General features: G+C 43.5%; 3 protein-coding genes and 1 long non-coding RNA gene across 5 annotated transcripts in view; 2 read left to right on the top strand and 2 right to left on the bottom strand.

Moving 5' to 3' along the window:
- The window catches only part of LOC109510986 (uncharacterized), a 15,101-nt gene extending 6,802 nt beyond the window's left edge, over nucleotides 1–8,299 (bottom strand). Inside the window, exon 1 of the long non-coding RNA XR_002167222.1 lies at nucleotides 8,125–8,299. This is a non-coding gene — a long non-coding RNA (uncharacterized LOC109510986). The remainder of the gene's footprint in view (nucleotides 1–8,124) is intronic.
- LOC109510985 (homeobox protein Nkx-2.3-like) lies at nucleotides 1,405–4,422 on the top strand. The gene is made up of 2 exons (XM_019861707.1): nucleotides 1,405–1,856; nucleotides 3,349–4,422. Exons 1-2 carry the CDS (start codon nucleotides 1,520–1,522, stop codon nucleotides 3,945–3,947), a joined length of 936 nt encoding a protein of 311 aa, XP_019717266.1. The 5' UTR covers nucleotides 1,405–1,519; the 3' UTR covers nucleotides 3,948–4,422.
- Nucleotides 8,300–10,170: 1,871 nt separating the features above from the next.
- Nucleotides 10,171–17,421, bottom strand: LOC109511150 (mitoferrin-2-like). The gene is made up of 4 exons (XM_019861980.1): nucleotides 16,335–17,421; nucleotides 12,854–13,082; nucleotides 12,707–12,763; nucleotides 10,171–11,864 (listed from the first exon to the last, which is right to left on the bottom strand). Exons 1-4 carry the CDS (start codon nucleotides 16,770–16,772, stop codon nucleotides 11,311–11,313), a joined length of 1,278 nt encoding a protein of 425 aa, XP_019717539.1. The 5' UTR covers nucleotides 16,773–17,421; the 3' UTR covers nucleotides 10,171–11,310.
- A 310-nt stretch (nucleotides 17,422–17,731) lies between these two features.
- Nucleotides 17,732–24,486, top strand: LOC109511148 (ectonucleoside triphosphate diphosphohydrolase 7-like). 2 transcript variants are annotated; one of them, XM_019861973.1, is made up of 15 exons: nucleotides 17,732–18,009; nucleotides 18,193–18,237; nucleotides 18,632–18,715; nucleotides 18,845–19,006; nucleotides 19,169–19,374; nucleotides 19,826–19,976; nucleotides 20,196–20,299; nucleotides 20,728–20,787; nucleotides 20,863–21,011; nucleotides 21,409–21,575; nucleotides 21,652–21,853; nucleotides 22,043–22,162; nucleotides 22,254–22,339; nucleotides 22,730–22,891; nucleotides 23,117–24,486. In XM_019861973.1, the coding sequence occupies exons 3-15, from the start codon at nucleotides 18,708–18,710 to the stop codon at nucleotides 23,331–23,333; spliced, it is 1,794 nt and encodes a 597-aa protein (XP_019717532.1). In that variant the 5' UTR covers nucleotides 17,732–18,009; nucleotides 18,193–18,237; nucleotides 18,632–18,707; the 3' UTR covers nucleotides 23,334–24,486. The 2 variants fall into 2 exon arrangements, with proteins under 2 accessions (XP_019717532.1, XP_019717531.1); XM_019861972.1 differs by lacking the exon at nucleotides 18,193–18,237.
- Nucleotides 24,487–27,036: the final 2,550 nt, after the last annotated feature.

Genomic DNA, 27,036 nt, shown 5'->3' on the forward strand with positions numbered 1-27,036 from the left:
GTGTGTGTGTGTGTGTGTGTGTGTGTGTGTGTGTGTGTGTGTGTGTGTGTGTGTGCGTGCGCGTGCGTGTGTTTCCTTATCATCCATGTGGTTATTAATACAACAGTGAGATAAAGAAGTCGCAGCATGTTCACATGCAGGATGAAGCGTTGCTGAAATGTTACTTTTGACTCGACAAGACAAATTGACCCTCGAGTTGTGGGTAAACTTGTACATGGGCACCAAGTAGGCGACTACAAATAAATAAATAAATGAATAAATAGATAAGTAGATAAATAAAAACAGCTCCATATATATTGATGTGAAAAAAAGCGGTTGTGATTGCAATTGGTTTTGATATCCTGCACATCAACATTTCACAAGTTTACACAATGACTTTTGTACACTTTTAAAGTTTCAAACAAGATACGATCATGTTGGAGAGAACGGAAGAGAAAGACAAGCGGATGCATCTGCGTCTGATGCAACAAATTAGAACAACAAATGCAAAAACAGACAAAGAAAAGAACAAGGATAAAGAAGAAGAACCGCACAAAGACCAACCAACAACTAGAAAACAAGAGCTACAAAAAAAACAAGAAAAAGAACACAAACATCATGAAGAAAGGATGCAAACACTAAAAACAGCAACGCCAACAAGAACAGGAAGAAAGACAGAACCACATCTACGACAAGAGCAAGTAGAATAAAGTACAACAATGAGAAGAAAACAAAGAACAAGAGGAACCACCTGTAGGTGTGAAAGTCAAGGCCCTGGGGCCAGATCTGGCCCGCCACATCATTTTTATGTGGCCCGCAAAAGCAAATCAAACATGGCACCTTCCATGATGCTTGCTAAAATATCAACCAAAAATTCTAAAATGTAATAAATAAGAGAGATATGGTCAGCATTTTCGTGTTGCCAAACACCCTCATTAGAGTAACTTAAACGGTATTCTTAACTTCCTTATGTGATGTCAATCATAATGGCCCTCCAAGGGAAACGGGAGCTGAAATGTGGCCCGCGACAAAAATGAGTCGGACACCCCTGACCTAAAACAACCAAACAAGAAGGAAGAAAAGGAAAACAGCCGGACAAATCTGTCAACAACTACAAGGAGATGAACAAGAAGAGAAAGCAGAACAACATCAAAAAGAGAAAGAAGAGAAAGAGAAAAATGATGAAAGTGTGGAGGTCAATATTGACAATCACGGAGGAGGACAAACAGGTCGCTTCCTGTCTACACGCACAGATCACATGACCCCCCCCCATCCCCCTTCCACCTTGGCCACAACCTTCACATTTTCTTTCTGTCCTTCCCAATATCTTCCGGTGGACTTTTTGTGATTGGACCCGCCCATGTCCAACCCCCCTCCCCCCACGCCCGCCCTCCTTCCCACTTCGGGAGTTGGCGGCGTCCCTCAGAACACATCAGGATCGCGGACTCTTCAGGCGGACTGCCTCGCACCCGTGCCCGCCATGGGGTCTTGAGAGCTGGTGGTGGGGGTCGAAGGGGGGAGGTGGCGAGGGGTCGTGAAGATGACGATGCTCCAGACCTCCACGCCTTTCTCCGTCACAGACATCCTAAAAGCGGGACAGGAGTACCCTTCGGTCCACATGGTCCACTACCACAGCCCCTCGCCATCCTCCTGCATGCTGGCCCGGGACAGCCCCCGGGTTCCCTCGGCCCCGGCGCCGCCATTCTTGGACCCCGGACGCATGGTGTTCCTCGGAGCCCCGGTGGAGGACGAGGGCGAGGAGGAAAACGGCACGGTGGACAACGGACCGACGGCAGACGAGTACTCCGGGACGCACCAGGGGGGCCTGCCGGGGCCCAAAGGGGAGGCCCCCAATAGCAAGGATCAGCAGGAGAGCAGTGAGTCTTCTTCTCCTTGCTTGACACATGGGCAGCATTTGACATGTGGGCCAGCGCATTCGTGCGGCCAAATATGTTGTACAATCCGGACTTTCCGCTTACAGATGGTAAAAAAACAAATCAGCGTTCAGGAATCGTGCTTGACATAAGGGTCACATTTGACACGTGGACACCGTCTGATGCTGCATGAGACCCACAGGCCAGCACATTCGCGTTTGAGAAAACGTTGAACGGAAAGGTCATCGATGGCCAAGTCCGGCCTCAAAGCGACTGAGCATTCCAGAACCGCACTTGACACAGGGGCAAATTTTGACACATGGGCCAGGACAATTGTACATGAAATAAAGTCAAACCTACATCTGATGTATACATTTGATTGCTTCTTGCACATATAGATGTTTATACAAAAACAAATAACAATAATAATGGAGGGTTCAAGAGCCCCATTTGACACATGGGCCAGTAAATGTATGCATGGACAATGTCAATTCTTATTTATATATCCAACTTAACAATACTCCCCAAAACAATTGAAGGTTAAAAATAAAGGTTTGCAGGTTTGAGTTGGCGTATTGAACGCATGGGCCACATTTGACCCATGGGCCATATTCAGTGACAGTGGAGAGCTCACATTTGGTTGCTCTTGATTTCCGTCAAGTGGGATTGTTGAGTCCTGCAAGAGTCTGGTTTGGAAAAAAAAAAAAAAGTGAACAAGCATCAAGTTAAAGTGTGCACTTTGCAATGGCAATAAACACCTCATTGTGAACAAAAATACAAGACGAAAAAAGTCAAAATCGATAAGAATCGACATTGAGAAGGTGCTGCGAGTTGTCAACGTATTTAAAATACGGGAAATGTAGAACAGAAACTCAGAAATTATTTGCTTTGGAAAACATAAGTCGCTATTTTTCAAAAAGTGTCACTGTCTATTTCATTAAAGTTCAATAAGCACGAATACACTGTAAAGTGGCAGGCAGTGAGAAGGTTATTATTATTATTATTATTATTATATAACTATTATAGCACATTCCTTACACTATTTTCGTCACGAATCTTTAAAAGGTTGGTGATGAGTTTGTGTGTTGTGTGTGGGTCTTTTTTTTTTTATTATATTTTAACACATTTGTGTTTTATTGCACTTTTCACACACTACGTATTTTTTGGGATACATTTTTAAACGAAATCGCTTTTTAAATGTTTTCAACCACAATATTGTGCTTTTTTATTTATTTATAGTTTTGAACTCACTTTTGTATTTTGATAAACTTTTAGACGTATGAAGGATATTCTGACACATTTTTAACCGTGGTGTATTTCATTCAAACATTTTTTACACGATTCTGCTTTTGTTTTTTTAACTTCACGACTGCACGTTTGTGTATATTAGTGGACCTACGTATTTTCACGGCACCGTTTTTTTTAAACATATGATTGTGTTATCATTATGATTATTTTGATGATACTAATTCCTGATTGTGCATTGGTCCAAAAGGCAAGCACTGGGAGGCTCCGTCGTCCCGGGCCGACGTCTCCTCGGAGGGCGTCCGGCCGAAGCCGCGCAGCCGCCGCAGGCCCCGCGTGCTGTTCTCGCAGGCTCAGGTGCTGGAGCTTGAGCGTCGCTTCAAGCAACAGCGCTACCTGTCAGCGCCCGAGCGGGAGCACCTGGCTTCGGCCCTCAAGCTCACCTCCAACCAGGTCAAGATCTGGTTCCAGAACCGCCGCTACAAGTGCAAACGGCAGCGACAAGACAGGACCCTGGAGGCGCTCGGGCCGCACCCCCAAGCCCCGCCGCCGCCGAGGCGTGTGGCCGTGCCGGTGCTCGTACGAGACGGGAAACCGTGCCTCGGCGGCGGAGGCTCGACTCACAGCTACCCGAGCGCCGCCTCGCCGTACGGATTCGCTGGGGGCTACTCGGCCTACGCGTACGGCGGCCCCGCGTATCACCAGAGCAACACGGGCTGCGCGTACGGCGGCCTGCCTGGGCCGGGGCCTACCTCGGCAGGCTGCCCCAACGCCTTCGTCAACTTGGGCGGACTGCAGGCACCCTCGGCGCAGCCCCACAACCACCAGGGGGGCATCCGGGCCTGGTAGTGGAGGGGGGACGGGGGGGGGGTGCGTTTATTCCTTCATTTACGGGGTGTGTGACGTCATACCTTTGGAGAGGTTGCGAGAGGACTGGTGGTGGATGCAAGTTTTGAAACACTTTTGTTGCTTTTTTTGTTGCTATGGTTGCAGAGACTTTCACGTGTATTCTAATAAATGAGAAAAAAAATGGACAAAATTGCAGTGGGTCAGTATATTGTCTTGACTACATCGTGGATGCTCAAGTTCGTCCGCAAGAGCCTGTTTTCGATGTCTCCCTCCTCCAACACACCTGATTCAAATGTTCACGTTCGTTATCAAGCTTCTGCAAAGCTTGATGATGAGATGATCATTTGAATCGGGTGCGTTGGAGGAGGAAATGTCTAAAACAGGGTGGATAGGGGCTCTCGAGAACCGGACTTGGAGATCCCAGACAATACAAATGCCGTTTTCGTTATTTTTGTCAATTTTGATTTTTTTTTTTGTAGTTTTATTGTTTCCATTTTGTTGCTTGGTAGTTTTAGGAGATTTATTTTTTGTTTTGTCACATTCTGTCTTCTTTTTATGTGAATTTGTTGTTTGCTTTGCTCATAAATGTTTTTTTTTTCATCAGATGTTTTTTTTTGTTGGTCAATTTGCTCTTTCCGTTTTCTCATCAAACTAAATTTCTTTCTGATCCCATTGTTTTTGTTAATAAATGTGTTGTTTTTTAGATGTGTTACTTTTCTTCAACAGTGAATTTGTAGTTTTACAATTTTTTTGTATAAAGCTTTATTGTTTTCATTTCATAGAACATTTGTTGTTTTCTTCTTATTCTAAAAACGAGATAACCCCTCACACTTGTCGCTCGCGGCCGTTTGTCCCGGTACCAGTTTGAGAAAAAAATACAGGAGGGAGTGGACAGCTCCATTTTGGGCTGCTCCATTGAGAAAGTGGCGCCATTTAAAAGCACCCCACAGCTAGAATTGGGAGGCGGGGGCGGGGGGAGAACATGCCCCTCAGCCCAAGAAAGACAAAGACAAGCTCGCACATTGACGCCCTCGTAATGTTCCCACCGTGGATGTGCACCACGTGCTTTTTGCCTTTTTGTTCCCGCCACTGTGAAGGTCCAAGGTGGTGGTGGGGCGGGTACCGGCGCAGGCACGGGGGCGGGCAGTCTAGTGGGGGTCTTGCTCGTGAATGAAGGGACATTATTGCTACAGATTGTACCATTTATCCCAGTGGAGAGGGAGGGAGTGGGTACAAGTGCGGGTTACAAGGGTCGCTTCATTATGTGGCTTTATGTTTTGTGGGGTTGTTCTCACAGCTAGCACTTCAATCTATTTAGTTCATTACAAAGGAGAATAAAAGCGACTTTAATTGGGCAAGTGAGGTCATTAACACGAGACCACAAGTTCCATTACTGAAAAAGCAAAGTGTTTTTATTTCCTTAATTGTTATGAAGGTATACTTTTTCATACATAGGTACGAATAATATATATGTACCGGTATATGAAAATACGGGTTGTTCTTTCGCACAGAATCGTATTGCTGCTACACCAGGAAAAACAAATACGTATGTACATATAAAATAAAACATATAGACTTTAAAAACTTTCACTTCCGGTTTAGAATGCTGGCAGCGTCCTCTTGTGTCTTAGAAATCAAAGTATACATAAAAATACTGGAACTGAAAATAAACACTTTCAATAAAACCGTAAAAATAAAAAAAAGGCCAGGTATTTAATAATATTTTATATTTAAAAAGAAGACATGCACACGAATCTGAACCGGAAGTGCTTCGATTTGTTTTGCCGAATATGGCAGTTAAACATATTTATCACGTAATAAAGACACGTTTGACTTTTTATTGCTCGTGTGGCAGCAGTTCGCTTTCCTACTTGTGTTGTGTCATCGAATATTTGGTTCTGTTGGTGTATTCCTTTACTTTTTTGTGTTTATTTTCCCTCTAGCGAAATGTGTTGTAGATCCTTTTTTTGCAGTTTTGTTTGCTTTACGAGTTGGTTCTATTTTGTTTTATTTCTGTGTATTGTCCATTTTCATTGGTTTTCTGTCTTATTTTTCTATTTAGGACATTTTCCTTTCATTTGAGTCTTTTGTTTTATGTTTTTTGTGCTGTTGCTTCTTTATGGCTCTTTGATTTTTGTGTATTTATTTTTTCATAGGAAATTTGTTTTATGGTGGGATTTTGTTTGTTTTATTTTTTGAGTGCATTCTGCACTTCATTTTTGAGAAAATTAAAAAATATAGGTTTGCTGTTTTTAAATGTCTTTTTGGTGTACTGTTTTTTTCGTAGATGTTTTCCTTTCATAGTGTTTCGTTTCTTTAGTGTATGGTAGATTTAGCGAGTTCATTTTCATGTTTTTTTTTCTTGACTCATTTAGATTTTTGCAGCACACCTTGTTTTTCCACAATCGGTGATTTGAGAAGTAAACAAAAGCAAAATGATTCTAAGAAGATGAAAAGACGACGAAAAAGTAGTGTTGTTGCAGTCGGTGATACTTTGGCAGCAGGTCAATTCATGAGGCTGCTCAGTGCTCATTAGTCACGAACAAGCATGTGCAGCTCAATTATTAACACACTAAGGGCTGATAATTAGTGCATCACTTATTGATTATTCCCCTAAACTGGTAAACCTCCAGAACTTCAGCATTGTTTTTTTTTTTGTCCTTAAAATAACTTGCCACATGTTATTGAATTGGAATGTGATTGGTTCAAGAAACATCGTCGCTGCGAATTGAATTCGGATCGTGAAGGCTCCTGGCAGATTAGATTGCCATAACAACACATAGAGACTGAAATCTGATTGGACAAAAAAGTCCACAAGAGAAACGCCACAAAAGGACAAAATGAAGAGAATAGACTGTTGGGAGTAATTCAATACAGTCTCGTTGAACAAATATGAGAATTCGGAATCGTAAATGTAGCCCAGTGGCCGGAGTTCTGCTCATCGTCGTCTAACTGCGCTCTCACGTCAGACTTCCTGACGGCGGGCTAAAAAGATTTCAGCGCAGCCCGGAATGTTTGGGGAAACGCTTCTTCTTGTCGTCGGTGGTGGGCGAGCGTCCCGGCCGGCAGCCAACAGACGTTCTCGGCCCGTCCGTCAACCTTCTGTAAATATTTGGAGGCCGGCGTCCACATTTAATCGCGTAAGTGGGGCGAAAAGCGTCACGTTTTCTGGGAACGGGCAAACGGCGCTTATCTGAGGGCTAGGCGAGCCGCCCACATTCATCCTCTGTGACAGGGCACGGCAAAACAGACGTAAATTTTCACGCGTGGTTTCTCTGGAAGACGTTTCGAGTCGTTTATCGGACGCAGCTGCAGAGCGCCCCCTCCAAAAGTATTTAAAAAAAAAACAACAGCAGCAGCTAATCGCAAATGAAACTTGCAAAAGTGATACAAGACGTTCAAAATGTACCCGGCAGATTTGATAAAGTTGCACAAAAATCTAGATGACATTTTTGTTTGTTCGCCAAGTAATATTGTGAAAAATGATTTTTTTTGTTTGTTTGTTTGTTCACAAGTTTACACAAAAACTACAAGAGGGACATGTATTTGCTGGTTTACTTGTAAACTACAAAAGGGATTTTTGTGTTTTCAGGGTTATGTGACCCCCCCTTACCCCCCAAAAAGAAAAAAAACTACGAAAGTGTTTTTTTCTGCTAGCAGGCTTATTTTTTAGTTAATTGGTTTACATAAAACACTACACAACAATTCTACGTGGAAAACGAAGTACCTTTTTTGCGTTAGTTAGGTTTTGAGACTTGTGGTTTTGGCATAAAAATGGTCATGTAAAAATGCTACAAAAGTCATTTTCATCCTAGCAAGATTGCGTGAAAAAATATAATTCCAAATTTTGTTCGCAGTGTCATGAGGCCGCCACAATTTTGATCTTTCTTTTTTGTGTAAACATGTAGAGGAAAAACTACAAAATGAAAATTTGAGCATTAGCAGGATAACATGAACAACTACAAAAGCTATTTGTGGTTTGTTCGCAGGATTACTCAAAAACTGGACAGGTTTTATTATTTGGCAGGGTGACACAGCAATTACACAACCAACACACCAACTTTTTTTGGTCTTCTTTGTTAGCAGGATAACTAGCATTTGTTTTCTTGGTTCCGTTTTTGGATGATGTACAAGACTAAACCTAAAAAAACATTTTTTTTCACTGCAACCCTACAACATACCCGATTGTCTTATAGTTCTCAGTTGTTTGCTGTACTGGTCTGCAGCAATAACGTTCAGAGAAAGAGAAGAAAGGGAAAAAAGAAAGATGATCCGACATGTTGGACAGGGAGGTCACGCACTTCCTGTACAGGTCAAAGTCAGGTGCGTGACATGCCAGACAAACGAGAACATGCACACACACACACACACACACACACACACACACACACACACACACACACACACACACACACACACACACACACACACACACGAAAGGGTGGACAACTTTTTGACAAATGGTTTTTGCAGTTAGTATAGCGGAACACTTGTACATGTTTCGATCCACGCCCGCAGCCTCCACTTTACAAGTAATGATTCATGCTAAAGCTAACATTCATCATCGTTCTTCCAGCGACTGCCACACACCCACGTTTTAAAGAACTCCCCTGAACTATGGTTGAGTGATTGACAATTTATTAAAATTAGTCAATTTGACAGAACGATTTCTTCTAGAATGAAAAGTTAGCTCAAATCCTGTAAGGAGTTATCATGCTTGGTTTTGAAAATTTCTTATAATTTGTAACATACATTACAAGTCCCGTCAATGTTAAAAAAAAGAAGCAAAACTTGGGGATTACATCTCTTTGGTGCATAGCGCCACCTACTGTGCAAAGGAACTTTGTAAGCTACATTTTTATCGTCTTGTATTCAATCACATTCAAGCTTCTTGTCCTTGTTTGCCAAATTATGGTGACAAGTGTAATGCATTATGACACCTCGTTTACCATACCGGTTAAAAATCTGGTAGTGCGTTTGTGAAAAGAGTTCATTGTCAACATGCTGCATCCGGGTTTAAACCAATAGACGGATGTTTGCTTTGTGTGATCGTAGGAAGCAGCAGAGAATTCTGGGTAAAGTAATTTTCAAAACAATTATTTTCAGGCAGAACCCCTGAAGTGCAAAAACGGTTCCGACAACAACTACAGTACAAAAAAAAACAATTTAACGGTAAGAATCGAGGCACTTCCGGTCATGCACGTGAAACTCTGGCATGTTTAGTGCTACAGCAGCGTCCTCGGCTGATCACATGTGAGTACTACAACAACATAAACCCAATTTATTCCGCGCATTTTCAACACAAAATTTCAAATCAAACCCGGTGTTGGGCCCTAAACATGGTTGGTTGCATCCGCCCACAAAATAATCAAGGCTTTAGATTCTATCATTGAGTCCCCCTCCCTTACATTGGGCTCAGCCGTACGATTTTGTTTTTGCATGTCAGTAAAATTAGAAAAGCATGTGATAGAAAAATCCGTTTTCGGTGAGGTAGTTCGGTTCAAAGAGAGAAACTCAAAACACGTGGTAAAATACTTTTCTGAAGGCCACCTTAATTTAGTAAAAAATATTTAGATTGTCTATTTAGACGTTCCGGTTCGACTTGTTTTTCTTTCTGGATTCACGTAGCCTTTGTGAGTGGCCCGTTCGAAAAAGTCCGACGTGAAGAGGATGTAATACTCATTTGCGGAGATGGTAAATGTGATAATTTCGTTTTCACTTTCTGGACTTGCATTTCAACATCTCTGCTATAAACTGAAAATACATTGAAAGGGTGACAAAGCGGACAAAGTACGGTAATCCCTCGTTTCTCGCGGTGAATGGGGACCGAAATCACCCGCGAAAAACGAAAGTCGGCGAGGTAGTGAACATCCCCGGAATAGGTATATGTACATGTGTATGAGTATAAAAAGTATTTATAAGGCCAAATTAATGGTATACATGCATGTAGAAGTAAATGTTTGGAGTAATTAACATTACTTAATGCTATATGCTAATATATTTAAACATGTATAAATTAGGTTAGTTTGAATAACAAATTACAGTAAACATATACATTTAATACTGTATATTTTGCTCTATGTGACTCACTGTTGTTTTGCTGACTTTAGCTGCCTCTCATGGACCTTTTGCCTTTTATTTTTTTTATGATTGAAAAAATCCACGATAAACGAACCGCGAAATATCTCTGTAGAAGGGGGGAAAAAAAAGACGTGGACTACCGTTGGTTTGTTTCAGTGCACCACCAAGAGAAGACCCTGCTTCTGCGAGGAGCTGCCTTTTGCCACTTTATTAACAAGCAAACAAAAATAGATCTGAAGTCGATTTTGTTTTCCTTCCACACAGTAGAGTTATCTCTCGCACACTGTTGTTGTCATTCTCTTTGGTTTTCAAAGTAGAACAAAATCTTCCCGGAGCGCAGCCCCAGGAAATGGTAAGTTAGCTTGATGCTAATACACGTATGTATGTAGGCATGAGTATATTCACACAAAAACACAAACATAAATTAATACAATATAAAGACTGCTTGTATGGCTTCCATGAGGAGCAGTTTACCTTGTGCGTTTGGATTTGAAGCGGCTGGCTGAAGGCAAGCCTGACACCAGGAGTCCTATTTGGCGGTTAGCAAGAGATGTCAATAAAACATGAGCTACTTCAATTTAGAAGGTCAAAGTAATAACGTCTCAAGGACACCTGAAAGACGGGTAACGGTAATTTACAAAGCATTTTTGCAAATGGAGGAGGAAAGTAGTGTCAAAGTCTAGAATCTTTCAAGAATATTCATGAAAAAAATAAAAAGGATCCCGTAGCCACTTTCATTTAGCAACATGAACTCGGGAGGACATGTCTCACATAACAGAACTGAACAAAAAGTCTCAAGGAGCAATTTCCCAAACTCAACACAAAGCCGACCAATCGTTTAGAAGCGGGCATAATGCATTATGTCTGAATTTGAGGAGTTACATTTTGATAAACGATGACACGGAAGATTCAATGAAATGCAAAATAGGCGATGGGAAATGCTAATTTGTGAAGGGAGAAATAAAAATCCTGGATGCTTGTTTTTAATTAATATTGTTGATGGAATTCAATAGTGATATTAATCAAATAAATTAAAATTCAAGCTAACAGTAGCATGTTTGCTGTCGCTTTTTTAAAAATGTAGCAAGACTGAATCTTCAGTGGATTACCATTGGAAAATTTCAGGAAAATCGATTAAGAATAAATTATTTTGCTGACAGCTCGCACTTCACATCTCATGAGTGCCACAACATGATTCGTGTTTGTCGCCATCTGCTGGCCAACTCTTTCAACAGGAGGAGGCCCTTTTCATCCAAACATTCTTCTTGCGCTGGCGACCGGCTCACTTGCCGGCGGCCCCCCGTAGGCGCCTCTCGTGCTGTCGCTTGGTGATGACGTACTTGAAGAACTCGTAGACGGACCAACTGATGGCAGTGGAGGGCATCTGGTAAATGACGCGGGCCTGCACACCTTTGAAGAAGGCCGCTGCGCCCCCCGCGCGGTAAACCGTCCGAAAGGCCTCGCCCAGCCCGGATATGTGACGCACAGCTGGCGCGCTGCCCACGTCCGCCTGGAGGACGTGCGCGACCGCCGCCTCTTGCGTGTTGAGCAACGTCTTGCAGACGTCGAGCGGCGTGGTGACGGCGGCGGCCAATGCGCCGGCCAGCGCCCCCGACAGCATGTGCGAGGTGGGATGGTAGTGTCTGTGCGGGTTGAGCACCTCCTGCAGGTACTCGTAGGTCATAAAGTGGAGGGCCTGGAAGGGCGCGTTCATGGTCAGCTGCGTGGTGTAGCTGCGGTAGAAGGCTGCCGGACCCTCCTGCCGCAGCGTGGTGCCCACGCAGTCCAGCACGCCGCGGTACGGCGAGCCGAACATCTGGATGCGCTGCTTCACCACTGTCAGACAAACGGGATGGAAATGTGTCCATTAAATCAGCAATTCGAATCGCTGACAATTTGACTATGGTTCAATAAATCGGCGGCCCGGTGGTCCAGTGGTTGGTGCGTCGACCTCACAATGCAGAGGCCGTGAGTTCGATCCCAGCACCAGCCTTCCTGTGTGTGGAGTTTGCATGTTCTCCCCGGGCCCGCGTGGGTTTTCTCCGGGTACTCCGGTTTCCTCCCACATTCCAAAAATATGCATGGCAGGATGATTGAACACTCCAAATTGTCTCGAGGTGTGAGCGTGAGCGTGGATGGTTGTTCGTCTCTGTGTGCCCTCCGATTGGCTAACAATCGGTTCAGCGTGTCCCCCGCCTACTGCCCGAAGATGGCTGGGATAGGCTCCAGCACCCCCCCCCCTCGCTCCTCCTTGTGAGGATAAAGCAGATCAGAAAATGGATGGATGGATGGATGGTTCAACAAATATTTTTTGTTGTTGTTGGCCGATTCTGAAATTTGGCAGAAAAATGGGGTGTTTATTCTCTTTTAAAAATAAATAAATAAATAAAATAAATAATAAATTAATTAATTTATATATCTATATATATTGATGTATAAAAGTAATCGAATAATTTTCCTAATGTCCTTTAATGCTGACAAAAAATATTGTGGGTCTTCCCAATAGAGAGGAATTTTCATGTACAAATACATGCATTTAAAAAAAAAATTACAACTTCTGCCGACTATTATTTTAAAAAGACCTCATAGGAGCCGATTCATCGGTCCGTCCCGATAATTTACATCGGTAGGAAAAAGTACATTCACCGTTTCCAATTTCACCGTATGTGTCCGTTTACCTTCAGCTGGGTTCATTATGGCGTCATGGATGACAGTGGCCATGCAACCGGCAACCCCTGCACAAAATCACACATTACAATCACACGCACGCTAACACGCACAAAGACGAACAGGACACACACTCACACACACACTGCAACACTGACCATTGGCAAAGTGGCTGTTGGCGCCGGGGTGGATGGCGTTGCTCAGCGTGAACTTGATGCGCTCGTAGGAGGCGAAGTAGAGCGCGTGGGCGGGACCGGCGCCCATCGCCAGCACGTTGATGCCGCGGATTGGTCGCCAGAGGCCCTCCGTGCGCACGATCTGTCGCAGGGCGTCCACCACGTTGCGGTAGCGCGCCTTCGGCTCGGGCCGCAAGCTCTGCATGCGAGTCTAGTGCGGGGGAAAGACAATTTGACCAATTATGAGCGATGCTTTCACAAATGAGTCACCACCCGAGGGGAAGGAAAAATATTCAACTTGAGAGCGGCTCTGCAGTGACGTCGGAAGGCTGGCGGAGCGATTTCAGAGTGCTAACAGCAATAGGCCAACATGCGGGAAAAAGGCGCTTACTTCCTGCTAAGCCGCTACGCTAGCATTTCCAAATATGGGCAAGGACACACTATCGTCCTCGGATGCTGTGCACGCTTTAAAGGTCAGGTGTCAAACTCAAGGCCCGGGGGCCAGACCTGGCCTGCCCATCATTTTAGCAAATCAAACATGTCCACTTCTATGATGCTTGCTAAAATCTCTACCAACATTTAAAATTCTTAATTTAATAAATTAGAGACATATTGTGAGCATTTTCTTGTGATCAAACCCCTCATTACAGAGAACAATAGTTGAATAAACTGTTATGATTGATTTTTTTTTATATGGTTTCAATCATAACGGCCCTCCAAGGGAAACGGTAACTAAAATGTGACCCGCGACAAAAATGAGCTTGACACCCCTGTTTAAAGGTTACTACCTAATGCCTCCTGGAGGTAATGGTAAAATTAAGGTAAACGTGCGGCACATGGAGTTTCTATCAAGTATTCTGTGATTAGATAGTGATCATTATTTGAATCGATAACAATGACACCCGACGAGTTGACGAAGGAAAACTTATAACGATTAAGCTCCGTCGACACACGGACAGTTCCCAGCATTATCTCAACAGGGAACTTTTGTTCTTCTGTCCAGAAAATGACGCAATGCTCAAACATTTCAATCGGCAATTGCGGCCAAGGATGTAAACGTCCTCGATGTCTCTGTGGAAATTCACACTCTGTGCCTCTGGGGAGGGAAAAGACTGAGACCTAAGGTGGAATGTGTCCAGTCATCCTGAATGTGCTCCATTTTTTTTTCTCCCCCAAATGGTGATCAACCATCCTGCCAAGTGCAGCGCCACGGTGCTCTCGGAAGGAAAAGAATCAACTTTTATTCATGGCACAATTGGGAAATGAGCGCTCAGTCTGCTCAGAGAACAGTGCGTTATTTAATGGGAGTTTCAAAAAGAAAAGAGGAGATCCGCGCTGACGGCGCTCCAACTCCCTTCCAAGCAATTGACCTCACTGGGCATCTTTTCAGCCAGCACGTGACATACTCAAATGACGGCGGCAGAGAAGACGGCTGAAACTGTCATTCGAGCCATTTCCATTCTGTATTCGAAACCGAGTTACATTGGTGACAAATGACATGCACGCATGTTTGTTTGTTTTTTTTTCCCAAGTGAAACTGGTGAAAAGGTCGATCGGCCGTGCCACGTTTATGGGAACAAGACACAAATGACAACACATCTCGCAAGGTAACTTCAGCACCGAGAAAATTTGCAAAGGCATTCTTCAGGTTGGAAAGTCGGGCCGATGACTCAGTGCCCGGGCAAAAAACATTTTAACCACTTCCTTGTTTGACTCTGGACAAAGGATCGCAGCCACCAGTCGCGTTGACGTCCACGGTATCTCATAATTGTTGTGGTATTTTATGAGGTACGAGTCAGCTTTACAGTCCCCAATATGTTTTTATTTCATTTTAATAACTATCGTCATTAATGAGCTACTCCAAGCAGCTCGTGGACAACACACACGTCATTTTCTTTTCCTTTTCAATTGAACCGGCACAGAAGCAACAATCAAATCTGAGTCATTTCTCTTTTTTAATGGGCTAATTTTGCCTTTGTGCCAGTTTACAGAGTCTAAAAGCTCTTGGTTAGTCTTTGGTGTGACAAAAGAACAAGTTCATGTCATCATTCAGATAACTGACTGTATTGTTCTATTTTGCCGTGACCAGCAACCGTCCTGCTAGCGTTGATTAGCCAATTGACGCAGCGATAAATTCAGGGGCTGCTATTTTACCGCAATTACAGTATTTTGGAAAAAAAAAACAAAAAAACAAACAAAACAACACACACACACACACGTGTGTGCGCAAATCCTGAACTTAATTCTGCGCCCAAGCTCATTTTTGTGATTATTTGTACCTCTTTATTATTAGTGGCTGCCTTTTAAGCAGCCCCTGTACTTTTTGTTCTTCTGCTTTCTTCCTTTCATAACTTTGCTGCTGTAAATTGGGAATTTCTCCATTGTGAGACGAATAAAGGTTTGCTTATTATTATTATTGTGATGATGAATTCTTGCCAGAACATTTTATTTTTGTGGGGCCTTCATCATTTTGCCACTTATTTCTGTTTCATAAACTGCGTCGATATTGTTCAACAATTCTTCAATAAATACACTAAACAAAATGTCTCGTTTACAACTTCCTAAGAAATTGTCAATATAGTAGCTTCGACCGGCAAATTGAGGCTAGGCGGCGAGTTGCAGGTCTCGGCAAAATAGGCACTGCAAAAACGTGAACCTGGAAAATTACGTGAAAAAAGTCAAGTTGCTAGCTTTGACCTGATAGCTAGCAACTTGACTTTTATGGGTTGATCATCGTAGATTGTAAAAGGTGAATCATAAGTTTATCTTCTTCCCGAAACCTCAAAAGTTCAAACACATACGCCAGGGTTCGTGGTTACGTAAACTTTTAAGTTACCTTATCATACCAACGATCGCAAATTGAAATTGGCAAGACTTCCTTCACGCGTCTTATTCCCACCCCAAACGTATATTTTAAATCAAACTAAAACGGACTAATTTGCAGTTTAAAATGATTCTCATTCCAAAGTACAGCGAACCTCGCGGCGGTTTATGTGACGGTAATACAAAATGCTGCGATTGGGTTAATTTCATATGTGGCTACATTACGAAACAGGAAAAAGTGCGGAAAAAAGTACAGAAAAGGAAGGTGATTTTGAAGTGTCCGACAATGGACGCACGCTAGTCCACTTTTGTAACACGACAGTCCCAACACGCCACGAGGAGTAATTGCCTGCTTTGTTTATTAAATTTTACACGACAAGGGGAATTTCATTAATCGGCATATTCAAAATCTGAATTTGCACTTGTGACCGCTGGAACATTGTTTCTCCACAGCTAAATGCCGGTACACTGACATCGCGGACAGCAAGGTTACTTGCAAGCCTGTTAGCTTGTAGTCAGTCGAGCTCAGGACACGTCGGGGCTTACCCGCTTTACGCAACACGCATTTCGGTGAAATCTAGTGAAACTTGAACATAAAATGAGCAAGGTGTGGAAACTGTGCAGCTGTGTGGCATAATACCTTCACACAATCGATGGGGTACATAAGGCAGTGCTCCATGATTCCAGCCACGGCTCCGGCCAGCATGTGGGTACCGGTGGTGGCTCCCTGGGGTAGCCCCTCGTAGTCCACGTCTGCCTCGGTCGAGCACTCCGCGGTGGCTCGGTACAACACCGGAGAAAGGTCCTGCTCTCCTGACATCCTCGAGGGTAAACCACCGACGAATCCTCCCGTGGTGCTCAGTAGTCTGCCGCCAAACCATCGAACGCCGGTCGCGGTTGCCGCTCCTGCAACCCGGTTGTCGACACATGGCGTGTCCGGCGACGTGCGCCGGGACACGAAGCCGCCACCTTCCATTTGGTTGGGGGATTGAAAAAGAAGCCCACCGGTCTTGCTTTCCTGGGACCACGACGCACCGCCGCCGCTGGTGGGCAGGTTGTTACTTGGCGGGTCGCTCATCTGAAGTGGAGCTTCCAGGAAACGTTAGCAAACGACTGGGCGAGACGTATGATGACGTCAAATAGTGTGTAGTAAGTGATTGGATGAGAAGACACCCATTCACTTACAGCCCTTTTCATTGGCCAGTGCGCGTTCTTCAACAAAGGCGGTCCGAACAAAATCCCCTCTCGATTGAACGCATCATTACATTTTTATGCCGTTAGTGAGGCAATGTCGATAATTCGACGCCACCTGGCTGTGTTCGTAATCGTATTTTATGACTGCTGGTATAAAATACCTGATAGTGAATGTATGAACTCATACTTGGGTTGCGATTTGCACTCCCTTAAAACAAAGTACGTAAACAAAAATAATACATTGAGACATCTGAACTCTTTTCGTGCACCTCATTACATGGCTTGTTGGGGTTTGCTTCAGGTGAAGAACACAATGTAAGTCAATTTTGAAATTTACGCCCAAACTGGACCGTATTTTTTTTTCATGGTTGTACCTCATACGATTTTTTTTCATCCAAGTATCCCCTCATCAACGAAAAGCATTTTGGAATGGAAAAAAACACAAGACTTTAAAGTTTAAACACAGTGCTGTGCCAACAGTTTTTTCTTGATTAAACTTTGAAACTCGATTTGTAGTGGTATCTATTGGACTGCAGTATTTGGAAATACGTTAAAAGACTGTTACAAATAAATAATTAATTAACTTAATTATAGATGAAAATTTGTGCACATAAAATTAATTATCAACAACACATCGCGTCATAGGATCATAGTACAGATATGTTCTCAAGAAGAAATCACTAACTTAATTTTAAACAAGAGTGGAAACGAAAAAAAATATCCTCGATACGACGATTTAAATGACATTTGAAATGTCACGACCCCGCCCCCCTCCCCCCAAGTGCCGTCACGTTCCCCCATTTGAGAGGTAGTGGTCGAGAATATGTACAATCAAAAGTATTAGACATAATTTGACATTCGTCAATGTATTAGCCGTTTTTCCTACGGCACTGGAACGCAGCTCTCAAACTCAACACGTTTCCTGTGACGTAATGAGTCGTGCCGACCGGAAGTAGAACATTCGGATTCTTGTATAGACGGTGTTCTTTGTCGCCCCGTTGTATAACACGAGTGTCATACAATTGTTTCAGTCGATTCACTTATTTGTTGGTGACATTTTTCCGTCGGAGGAACAACGAGTGTCGGACTGTGTCGCCACAGCCGAGGAGCGGCTTCTTACGGTATGTTTAAATGACGACATGCAACGCCATATGGGTTGCTGAAATGCTAAGTTCCAGTTCTGGACGCGCAGCTCAGCTGGAGCATCTTTTGGCGAGTTGTGTCTTGTTTTCTGAACAGAAACAGAAATAGAAAAGCTAGGCCACTAACGCCAACTGGAGAGTTTAATTATTATTATTTTACAGCCTGTCAAACAACCAACAAGCTGTTGGAAAGAGCACGCCCGTTCAGTATGTATATTCATTATACTTTACATTGATACACGATCAACTCGAACTTACCAACTAACCTTGATGACGATGCACTGCAGCTTAACCACTGTAAGTGACAAACTAATAAACTAACCAACTGAATAATCTGCCCGACTACTGCAATTAACCCTCCTACCGTGACTGACTCATAAAGTCGATACTTGAAACAACTAATACACGTTTGACGATCTATTAAACCAACAACTGTAGCTCACCTCTAACTGCTGTGACTAATGAATTAACTCCTTGAACTCACGAGGCCATTAAAGTATAACATAAACCACGCGATAGGGTCGCACTCGTGTTTGTAACTGTAAGGAAGACTGCGAGGGAACATTTAGACTGTTCTGGTATTGAAACGTTTTCAACACAGGTCAGAGTTGTGGGTGGGAGCTTCAGCGACCATGAGGTGACGACTGTGCGCTTCAACAAGCCGGCGTGGTGGACATATGGCACGGTAACACTTCTCCATCGCTTATCGCCGCGTGTTGGCCCTTACGGCTGCGGTTAAGATCTTTCTTTCCACCAGGATGTCGCACGTCCGGTATTTTTCTCAAAGGTCCGTAAGTGTTGCATGTGTGTCCAGGATCACGTTGTGGTTCCTGCCAGCGTCCTGGTACTGCGGCGTAGCCCCCAGGCAGAAGCTCCTGCTGTTGCTGCTGCTGGCCGCCTCAGTCCTGCTCCTCCTGGGCACCCACCAGAGGCTCCTGCGGGCCACCCGCAGACCACATGGGACTCACTTCAGCAAGTGAGTGGACACGTGTTCATCTGGTTCATGCAAGGCTTGTCCTTGGTGTAAGCAAACAAACACTTGTGAAAAGAAGTGCAGGTGTTTTTATTCGCACGGTTTCTACCGTAGAGGCACAGCGGCGTCAATTTGATGACCAACGCCCGCCGGGGTTGCTTCCAGGTACCTCTCCAGCGCCGAGTCCATGGAGGCCACTGACGTGCGGGACGCGGGCCTCAACTATGGCGTGGTCGTGGACTGCGGTAGTAGCGGCTCTCGCGTTTTCGTGTACTACTGGCCCCCACACAACGGAAACCCTCACACGCTGCTTGACATACGACAGATGAGGGACCTTGACCGGCAGCCTGTCGTCAAGAAGATTAAACCGGGTTTGTATGTTTATTTATTTATTTATTTATTTTTACACACCGTAGGAAGTCATGGAAATATTCTCCAGCGATATCTCTGTTTGTTGCTGAAATTTACTGGTTCCATGTTGAAGTGAGGGGAGGAGCTTCGTTAAAGTTAGGCAAGAGTCACCCAGGCCGTGTCGCAGCTCACCTTATTTTCCGGGTTTGGCGTTGTGACGTTCGCGACGTGAGCCTCGGGGCACTTCGAGGTCAATTTTAGTTGACAGTAGAGGGCGGTGTGAGGCTCCAATGACGGCCTGCTGAGATGGATGTAAGCGGATTAATCTGCGGAATTCGTATTCCGCACCTTTTTGAATAGCGTTGTCACAAAAAATAAAAATAAATCCCCCTTTCAGGCCCGTCCGTGTATGTATTGACTACACAGACGGACGGTACAGTTCAGACAATGATCAGATGCTTTCACTTTCAGGTATTTCCTCGCTGGCGACGTCTCCGACGAGCGCTAGCGACTACCTGTATCCTCTGCTCGGCTTTGCCGCCGCCCACGTGCCCCAGAACAAACACAAGGAGACTCCGCTCTACATCCTCTGCACGGCGGGCATGAGGCTGCTGCCCGAAAGGTATTTTGTTTGGAACTCTTTCACCTTAATCTCACAATGACTTCAACCGATAAGATCCAATATTATCTCCTGTAGTCAAGCAATCGCTGTAGCTAGCAAGCCCGCAAAATACCAGCTAGCGTAACTAACCAACATACTACTCTAACTACCGTAACGAACTACTCACGGCAAGTAAGCTATGAATAAAGTATTGTGTATTTTGACTTGGTTTCGGTGCAGCCAGCAAGTGGCCATCTTGGACGACCTGGTGAGCGACGTCCCTCTGGACTTTGACTTTCTGTTTTCCCGCTCTCACGCTGAGGTCATCTCTGGGAAGCAAGAAGGTGATTTATTTATTTATTTATTTGTTGAGTGGGGGCATGGGGGTGGTGGATATATTTTTGCTAGGAAGCATCTCTCATTATTTGCTGAAAGAACTTATTGTAGTTGCAGTTTTTTTGGGGGGGGTGCAATGCAGTAAGATGCCGCAAGATGGCGCCGAAGACTTGTCTTACAGAAAATTAACGCTTCGGCGCCACCTTGTGGAATATGTAAGCAATTATAAACCTTTTGAGGCATCGCCCAAGCACTGTTTTTCTATTAGACAAGGCTTTGGCGCCATCCTGTAGCATTTCAGGGTGTTTCAGAAAGAGCACAAAAGCAGCGAACGGTTTGAATTACAAATCGTCGACCTATTTGCATATCTCATCATGGTTTTAACATTTAGCAAATAGGCGGGAGAGTTCAAGAGCATTTTTGTGTCCGTCCAAAGGCGTTTACGCGTGGATCGGCATCAACTTCGTTTTGGGCCGCTTCGACCACGCCGACGACGGTGAGGACGCCGCGCAAGCTAACGTGCGCCTCGCAAGGCTTCAAGCTAACCTCGGCGTCCTTTTGTGCGGCACAGAGGACAGCACGGTGGAGGTGACCGCCGGCTCGCAGCACCAGCGGCCGATCAGCCGCCGCCGCACTGTGGGCATCATGGACATGGGCGGAGCTTCTCTGCAGATCGCCTACGAGGTGCCTGGCGCCATCACCTTCAGCTCTCCGCAAGAGGTCAGAGCGACGCCGTTGTTGCTGCTAATTACTGACTAACTTACGATCTGCTGTAACTAAGCTACAAACCAAATACTGTCGCTACGTCGAACTACCTGAACAAACTACTGCCGTGAAGGAATGAAGTAACTACGGTACCTGACCACCAAACGACCGTGCCAAACTATTAATGTGACAAATCTGAACTACTACCTCTGACTAAATAGCAAAATAGAAACATACCAACCAATGACTGCACTCAACTAATTTCACCACTGCACCCTGCTAATGACTTTTACGACTGTAACCAGCTAGCCAACAACTTTAGCGCAAAAAAAAAGTACTAAATGACACAACCAGTGTAAAGCTGCTGAGGAAAATGCGGCAAAGCCGCTTAACGCTGGCGTTGGTGCTTCAGGAGGAGGCGGGCAAGAGCGTCTTGGCCGAGTTCAACCTGGGTTGCGACGTGGAGCACACGCAGCACGTGTACCGCGTCTACGTCACCACCTTCCTGGGCTTTGGCGGCAACATGGCCCGCCAGCGCTACGAGCAGCGCGTCCTCAACACAACGCTGGAGAACAACAGGTGCTCGTGATGTGACGATCCGCACATTTTGCATTAAGTTGCCGGTAAGAGCGCCTGCGTGCCGTCGGTGGTCCAGGTTGCTGAACGCTGCGACGGGCCTGAGCGAGGACAAACCCTACCTGGACCCCTGCCTGCCCCTGGCCCTGCCGCACACGCTGGTCCGAGACAACCGCACCGTGCACCTGAGAGGCCAGGGAGACTGGGCCCGCTGCCTGGACGCCGTGCAACCCTTCCTGGGCCTCCACAACGGCACCATGACGGCAGGCGGCATCTACCAGGTACCGCGCATACCGCAAATTTTTTATTTTTTTTTCCCCCGGCTGCCGGCTGGGTGGAAAATGGGAGACGGCAGTGTGCGGTAGGGTTATGGTACAGTATCAAAATGTCAACACTGAACCAAACGATGTCAAAATATCAGTTTTGGGCAGGACGAAAGTTGTAGTCGGAATTATCGTTTGTGTTTTGAGGCACCCATCAACTTCAGCAACAGCGAGTTCTACGGCTTCTCCGAGTTTTACTACTGCATGGAGGACGTGCTGCGCATCGGCGGAGAGTACGACAGCGACAAATACTCAAAGGCCGCCACGGTAACGACGCGCCATCTTATTTTGAAACAAATGATGAAAAGAAAATGTGTCCTTAAGTATTTGGAGGATTTTCTTTGTCTTGGCAATGTAGGAATTCTGCGCCACCAGGTGGCCGACATTGAAACAGCGCCTGGACAAGAAGCTCTTCTCCCAGCAGGCCGACATCGACAGACTCAAGTACTGTACTTGGTCTTTTCCTTTTCCTTGACCTTGGGAAAGACAACCGAGAAAGGAGGAGCAAAGTAGCAATTTTGGAAGACAATCCTTCCATACATGTCGGAACCCAACACGGAGAAAAGACAAAGCAAAAAGGAACAGCAAATCGCAGCATCTGTTGGAAGCTGGGGGGCAGATTGGCTTAAAAAAAAAAAAAAAAAAAAAAAAAAAAAAAAAAAAGAAAAACCCAAAAAAAAAAAAAAAAAAAACAAAGCAAAAGTGAATAACCCAAAAAAAAAAAAGCAACTAAAGACAAGAGCCCCTGTCATCACTTAGTAAAGCAACCTGTGGACAGTCGCATAAGAAAAGGAAATCAGACCTGTTTTCTGCTTTTTCTTTTTTTTCCTGTAGGTATCAGTGCTTCAAGTCGGCGTGGATGTTCCAGGTTCTGCACGCCGGCTTCCGCTTCCCAAGCGACTACCGAGGTCTGAGGACGGCGCAGCTGGTCTACGACAAGGAAGTGCAGTGGACGCTGGGAGCCATCTTGTACAAGACGCGATTCCTGCCACTCAGGTACACAAAACGTTTGGAAAGCGCCACCCTGAATAAATACAAAAATGGTCGACTTCCCATGTCTGTCCACCGATGTCTTCTTGAGACTTTTGTGTGGGTCTACTCGTATTCGATAAGTCTGCCAAATTTCTGGTTACTCAAGAGAAACTGGCTCCGGGGAAAGAATTTTCAAAACATCCCATCAGTTCTGTGACCGGGCTCTCCCCTCTGTCGTGTCATGTTTAGGGACCTCCAGCAGGAGGCGCTGCGCCAGAGCCACCCCAACTGGCTGCGTTCTTCTTTCGTTTACAACCACCACCTGTTCTCGCTGTGCCTGCTGGTGGTGGTGTTGGCCATTTTGCTTTACATCCTACGCCTGAGACGCATCCACCAGCGAGAACAGCGGCAGGCCGACACGCTGGACATGCTCTGGGACGAGGAAGGAGAGGCGCTCATACCTTGACCATTCAGCTCCTCGCTCCGGAATCACCACGTGGGGATTTTCCGTCCGTGTGAATCCCGATCGAGTGATCGCGCGATGACGTCATCCTTCCTGTCTGACACTTGAATGATTCCCTTGTCAAAACGTTCTCGCTGGGGTGGGCAAACTGTTGACGTGCGGTCCTGCTCGTTGAAAAAAAAAAGCAATGCATACCCTGTAGTTGGTTTAAAAAAAAAAAAATTGTGAAATTGGATTAATTACAATTATTCGTTTTCAAATAGACATCATTGCTTTCGATTTTCAACGTTTGTGTTAAACCGTGTAGTTGCAATAAGAATGAAAATAATTTTTTGTACGGCTAGCTAGTTAGCTAGCTAGCTCAAAAGTAGTAAAATAGACAAGTTTCCACATTTTTCAAAATTAAATTTTATAAAATAACTGGTTGGTTATAATCAAATTATAATTAACATGATGGAATGATTTTATTATTGAAAGAATGTACTCGACATACTTATTTTAAGGGTTTTCTTTTTAATTGCTTAATTATAACTCCAAATGAAATGGAAAAAGCGATCAAGTATGATCTGATTTGAAACTATTTTCCGTCAGCCTCGTAGCTTGGCTGCCCATCTCGTATTTGATCGTTTTGGCAAAACAACAAATTCAACAAACAAGAAAGGTCTGGTTGCCGCGTTCAACCTTTGCGGATTAGCGTCACGGCTGACCAAATAACACAGACGTCAATTTAAAAGCTGAATTTTCAACAAGGATATTTTTGTTTTTTTCTTCCCTCATTGGCATTGTGACATTAAGTTGTAGCTAATTAAGCTAGCGGGCTAACGACAGCCGATCTGTCTGTCTCTCTCGCTCTCTCCAATGAAGTTGGCCCATGTCCCTTTTACAGAAGTTTTGTTGAGTTTGCCCACCCCCTTAGTTTGCCGTTTGACAGACAAGCGATAACATCTTGATCAAATGTTTTGATCCAAAGCTGCTGTTGACTCTTAATGGAGGCCTGGACAAGAGTTGTTCCTTTTTGTACATTCCTTTGTTTGTTTGTCCAAAAAAAAAAAAAAAAAGTAATTTGTCCAATGGATGTGGGGAAGGTGCAATAGTGGGGAGGACATGATTCAAATGTGAATACAAATGATTCCATGCCAATAAAACAAGTTGTTTTAATAACCTCTGTGTCCCCTTCAATTGAAATGAAAATGTAATGAGTAAAATACAATATCGTCAGAATGTCATGCTCATATTTCATTTACATTGTTTTTAGTTTGAATAAATTTTTCACAAAAGCACATTTAAAATATGGCAAATTAAAAAACGTGAATATATATATATACAAATAATTTAGGTACCGGTAATCTGTTTACATTCGTTTTTTTCTTTTGAATTAAAACTTTGAAAAATAAATTAGTCATATAACGGAAATGTTTTGTAAAACACAAATGAATCTTGAGAAAGCGCGATATTAAGGTTCAAAGGCAAAAATGCGCAATTTTCACATTTTTATGATATGCTCATCTTATTCACATTTTTTCTTATTAAAAAATTAAAATGCTGTTTTATTATTTACCTTCTACCCTCATTTCATTTTCCATTTTTAGATTTTATTCAAAAACCAAATTCTTTTAAAAGTACTTACAATTATAAAAGGAGAAATTAGAAATCGTATTTTCCGTACTTCCGTTCTTCAAGACAACGCTGGGGGACCAAGCAAGCGCGTGGTCAGCAGGCGGCACTCGGGAGTCACACACACAAACCCAAGATAGATTTTATTTTAAAAATATACTTTTAATACAACAGCTGCATATAAATATTAAAATATACATTATACAGGTTTACAAGAAACACACGCACACACACAAAACAGAACAAACCAAAAATAGGCTTCTATTTTTACGGCACTTCTGTATGTTTTTCATCTTAAAGGTTGACTGAGAGTGACAAAAGGAGTTACATGTGTTAAAAGGTCCAAATACTACTGTAAGAGTACTGTAGTAGTGTGATTACTGAGGGAGGAGAGGGGTTTACTGTACATTATTTGACATGACTGTGGTGGAATGTTTGCAATTATTGGCCAATGACGTCTTTTCAAGCTGACTGGTTTGTGGTCAAAGAGAGACTGTGTTTCAAACAAAATCGTAATAAATAACATTTTAAATAAATCCGATGGGATAACATGAAAGTCGTCGAACTGCTTTGGTTGACTCTCTTGGTGCTCATCATCTGACTGGCTGACACATGGAAATATTTACAGTTAACGTCAACATTTTTGGTAATTAACAACCAAGTTGTTGGGTTTATTTTGCCACTCAGTGACACTGAAGAAAATACCTTCAAAGTTTGAAAATTCCGCGGTTGTCCGAGATATTTGGCCTGAAATATTGTCCCATTTTTGAAAGGAAGACAAAAAAAGAAAAAAAAATCACCATTTAATTCTCCTCATTTTCCTTTTGCGACAGCATACAAAAAGTTATGCGACATAAATTGTGTTTTTCTTAACGGCTTTTTATTCAAATTTTACTAATGGAACAAAGAAAAAAATATTGCACGACATAATGGAAAACTCTTCCCGTGTCTGGTGTCTCTTTTTTTTTTTTCTTTACCATTTGCGCACAAACGAGAGAAAACAAGAATAAAATAGGGCAGGATATTTTTTTTTCGCACAATAAGAATGCATCAAAACCCAAAAAGAAAAATGGACATTTCTTACCTACAGAATGTCAAAGCTTAATAGTAAGCAATTTCATTTGTTTTTGAGCTAGTTTTAAAAATGAATATTCTTCGGTTCTCAAACGGATGTTACATTAAAAACTAATTGGTCACTCGGGATTCCAATGTCACGTAAACGGACGCAAAACATTCACAGGTCGATTCTCTGGCGAGTCAATCAGCAGCCGTTTGTTGCAGGGGATATTTTCTGCAAAATCCAGGATATAGAGAAACCATATTAAAAAAAAATAAAAATAATATCAGTGGTGCCTTGACATACAAGCTGAATTTGTTCCATGTTCACCATCATATCTCAAATCAGCTTTCGCCATTGAAATCAATTAAAATAATATTAATGTGTTCCGGACCCCTGAAAAAATGCTCTCTACATTATTGTACGGTATAAAAACAGAGTAATAACAGTTGCCACATTATAAAATGTTGGGGAAAACAGCTTGTTTATGTTGGCTGTAATTCCACCATCTGGCTTTAGATGGCAGCACAAATGTTTTCAATGGTGTACATTTGAGAGAGGAAAAATGAACAGGGGAAGTACAGTACCACCTGTAAACCTTTTTCAAGATCAGCCTTACAGAAAGCGACGCCTCCAAGGTTCATTTTGGGCGTAATTATGGTTTTCATATTGTGAGATAATACATTCGTTAGTTTGAAAAACAAAAAAAACAAAACAAAAAAATAAACAAGGGTTGTTTCCTGTAAACAGAGGGATCGGTACACTCTAAATACATTTTTTTGTCTTATCCATTGCTCTTGCTCGCTCTCTTTGTTATGTTTTAAATGCATTGTATTATTTTAAAAGTAGTCGATAAAGCAAAGAGTAGTGGCTCGGATCTCAAAACGTGAAGACAATTGTATCTCAAGGCACGACTATATTCTAATCGTTTTTTTAACTCATTAAAACACGCTTCTTAAACACATTGTAAACGTATTTTCACACACACACAAAAATTGCTATGCTACGAGGCTACGCTAGGCACTTAGTGGCGGC

Source organism: Hippocampus comes, unplaced genomic scaffold, assembly GCF_001891065.2.
Source record: "Hippocampus comes isolate QL1 unplaced genomic scaffold, H_comes_QL1_v1.1 scaffold7, whole genome shotgun sequence".
Lineage (NCBI taxonomy): Eukaryota > Metazoa > Chordata > Actinopteri > Syngnathiformes > Syngnathidae > Hippocampus > Hippocampus comes.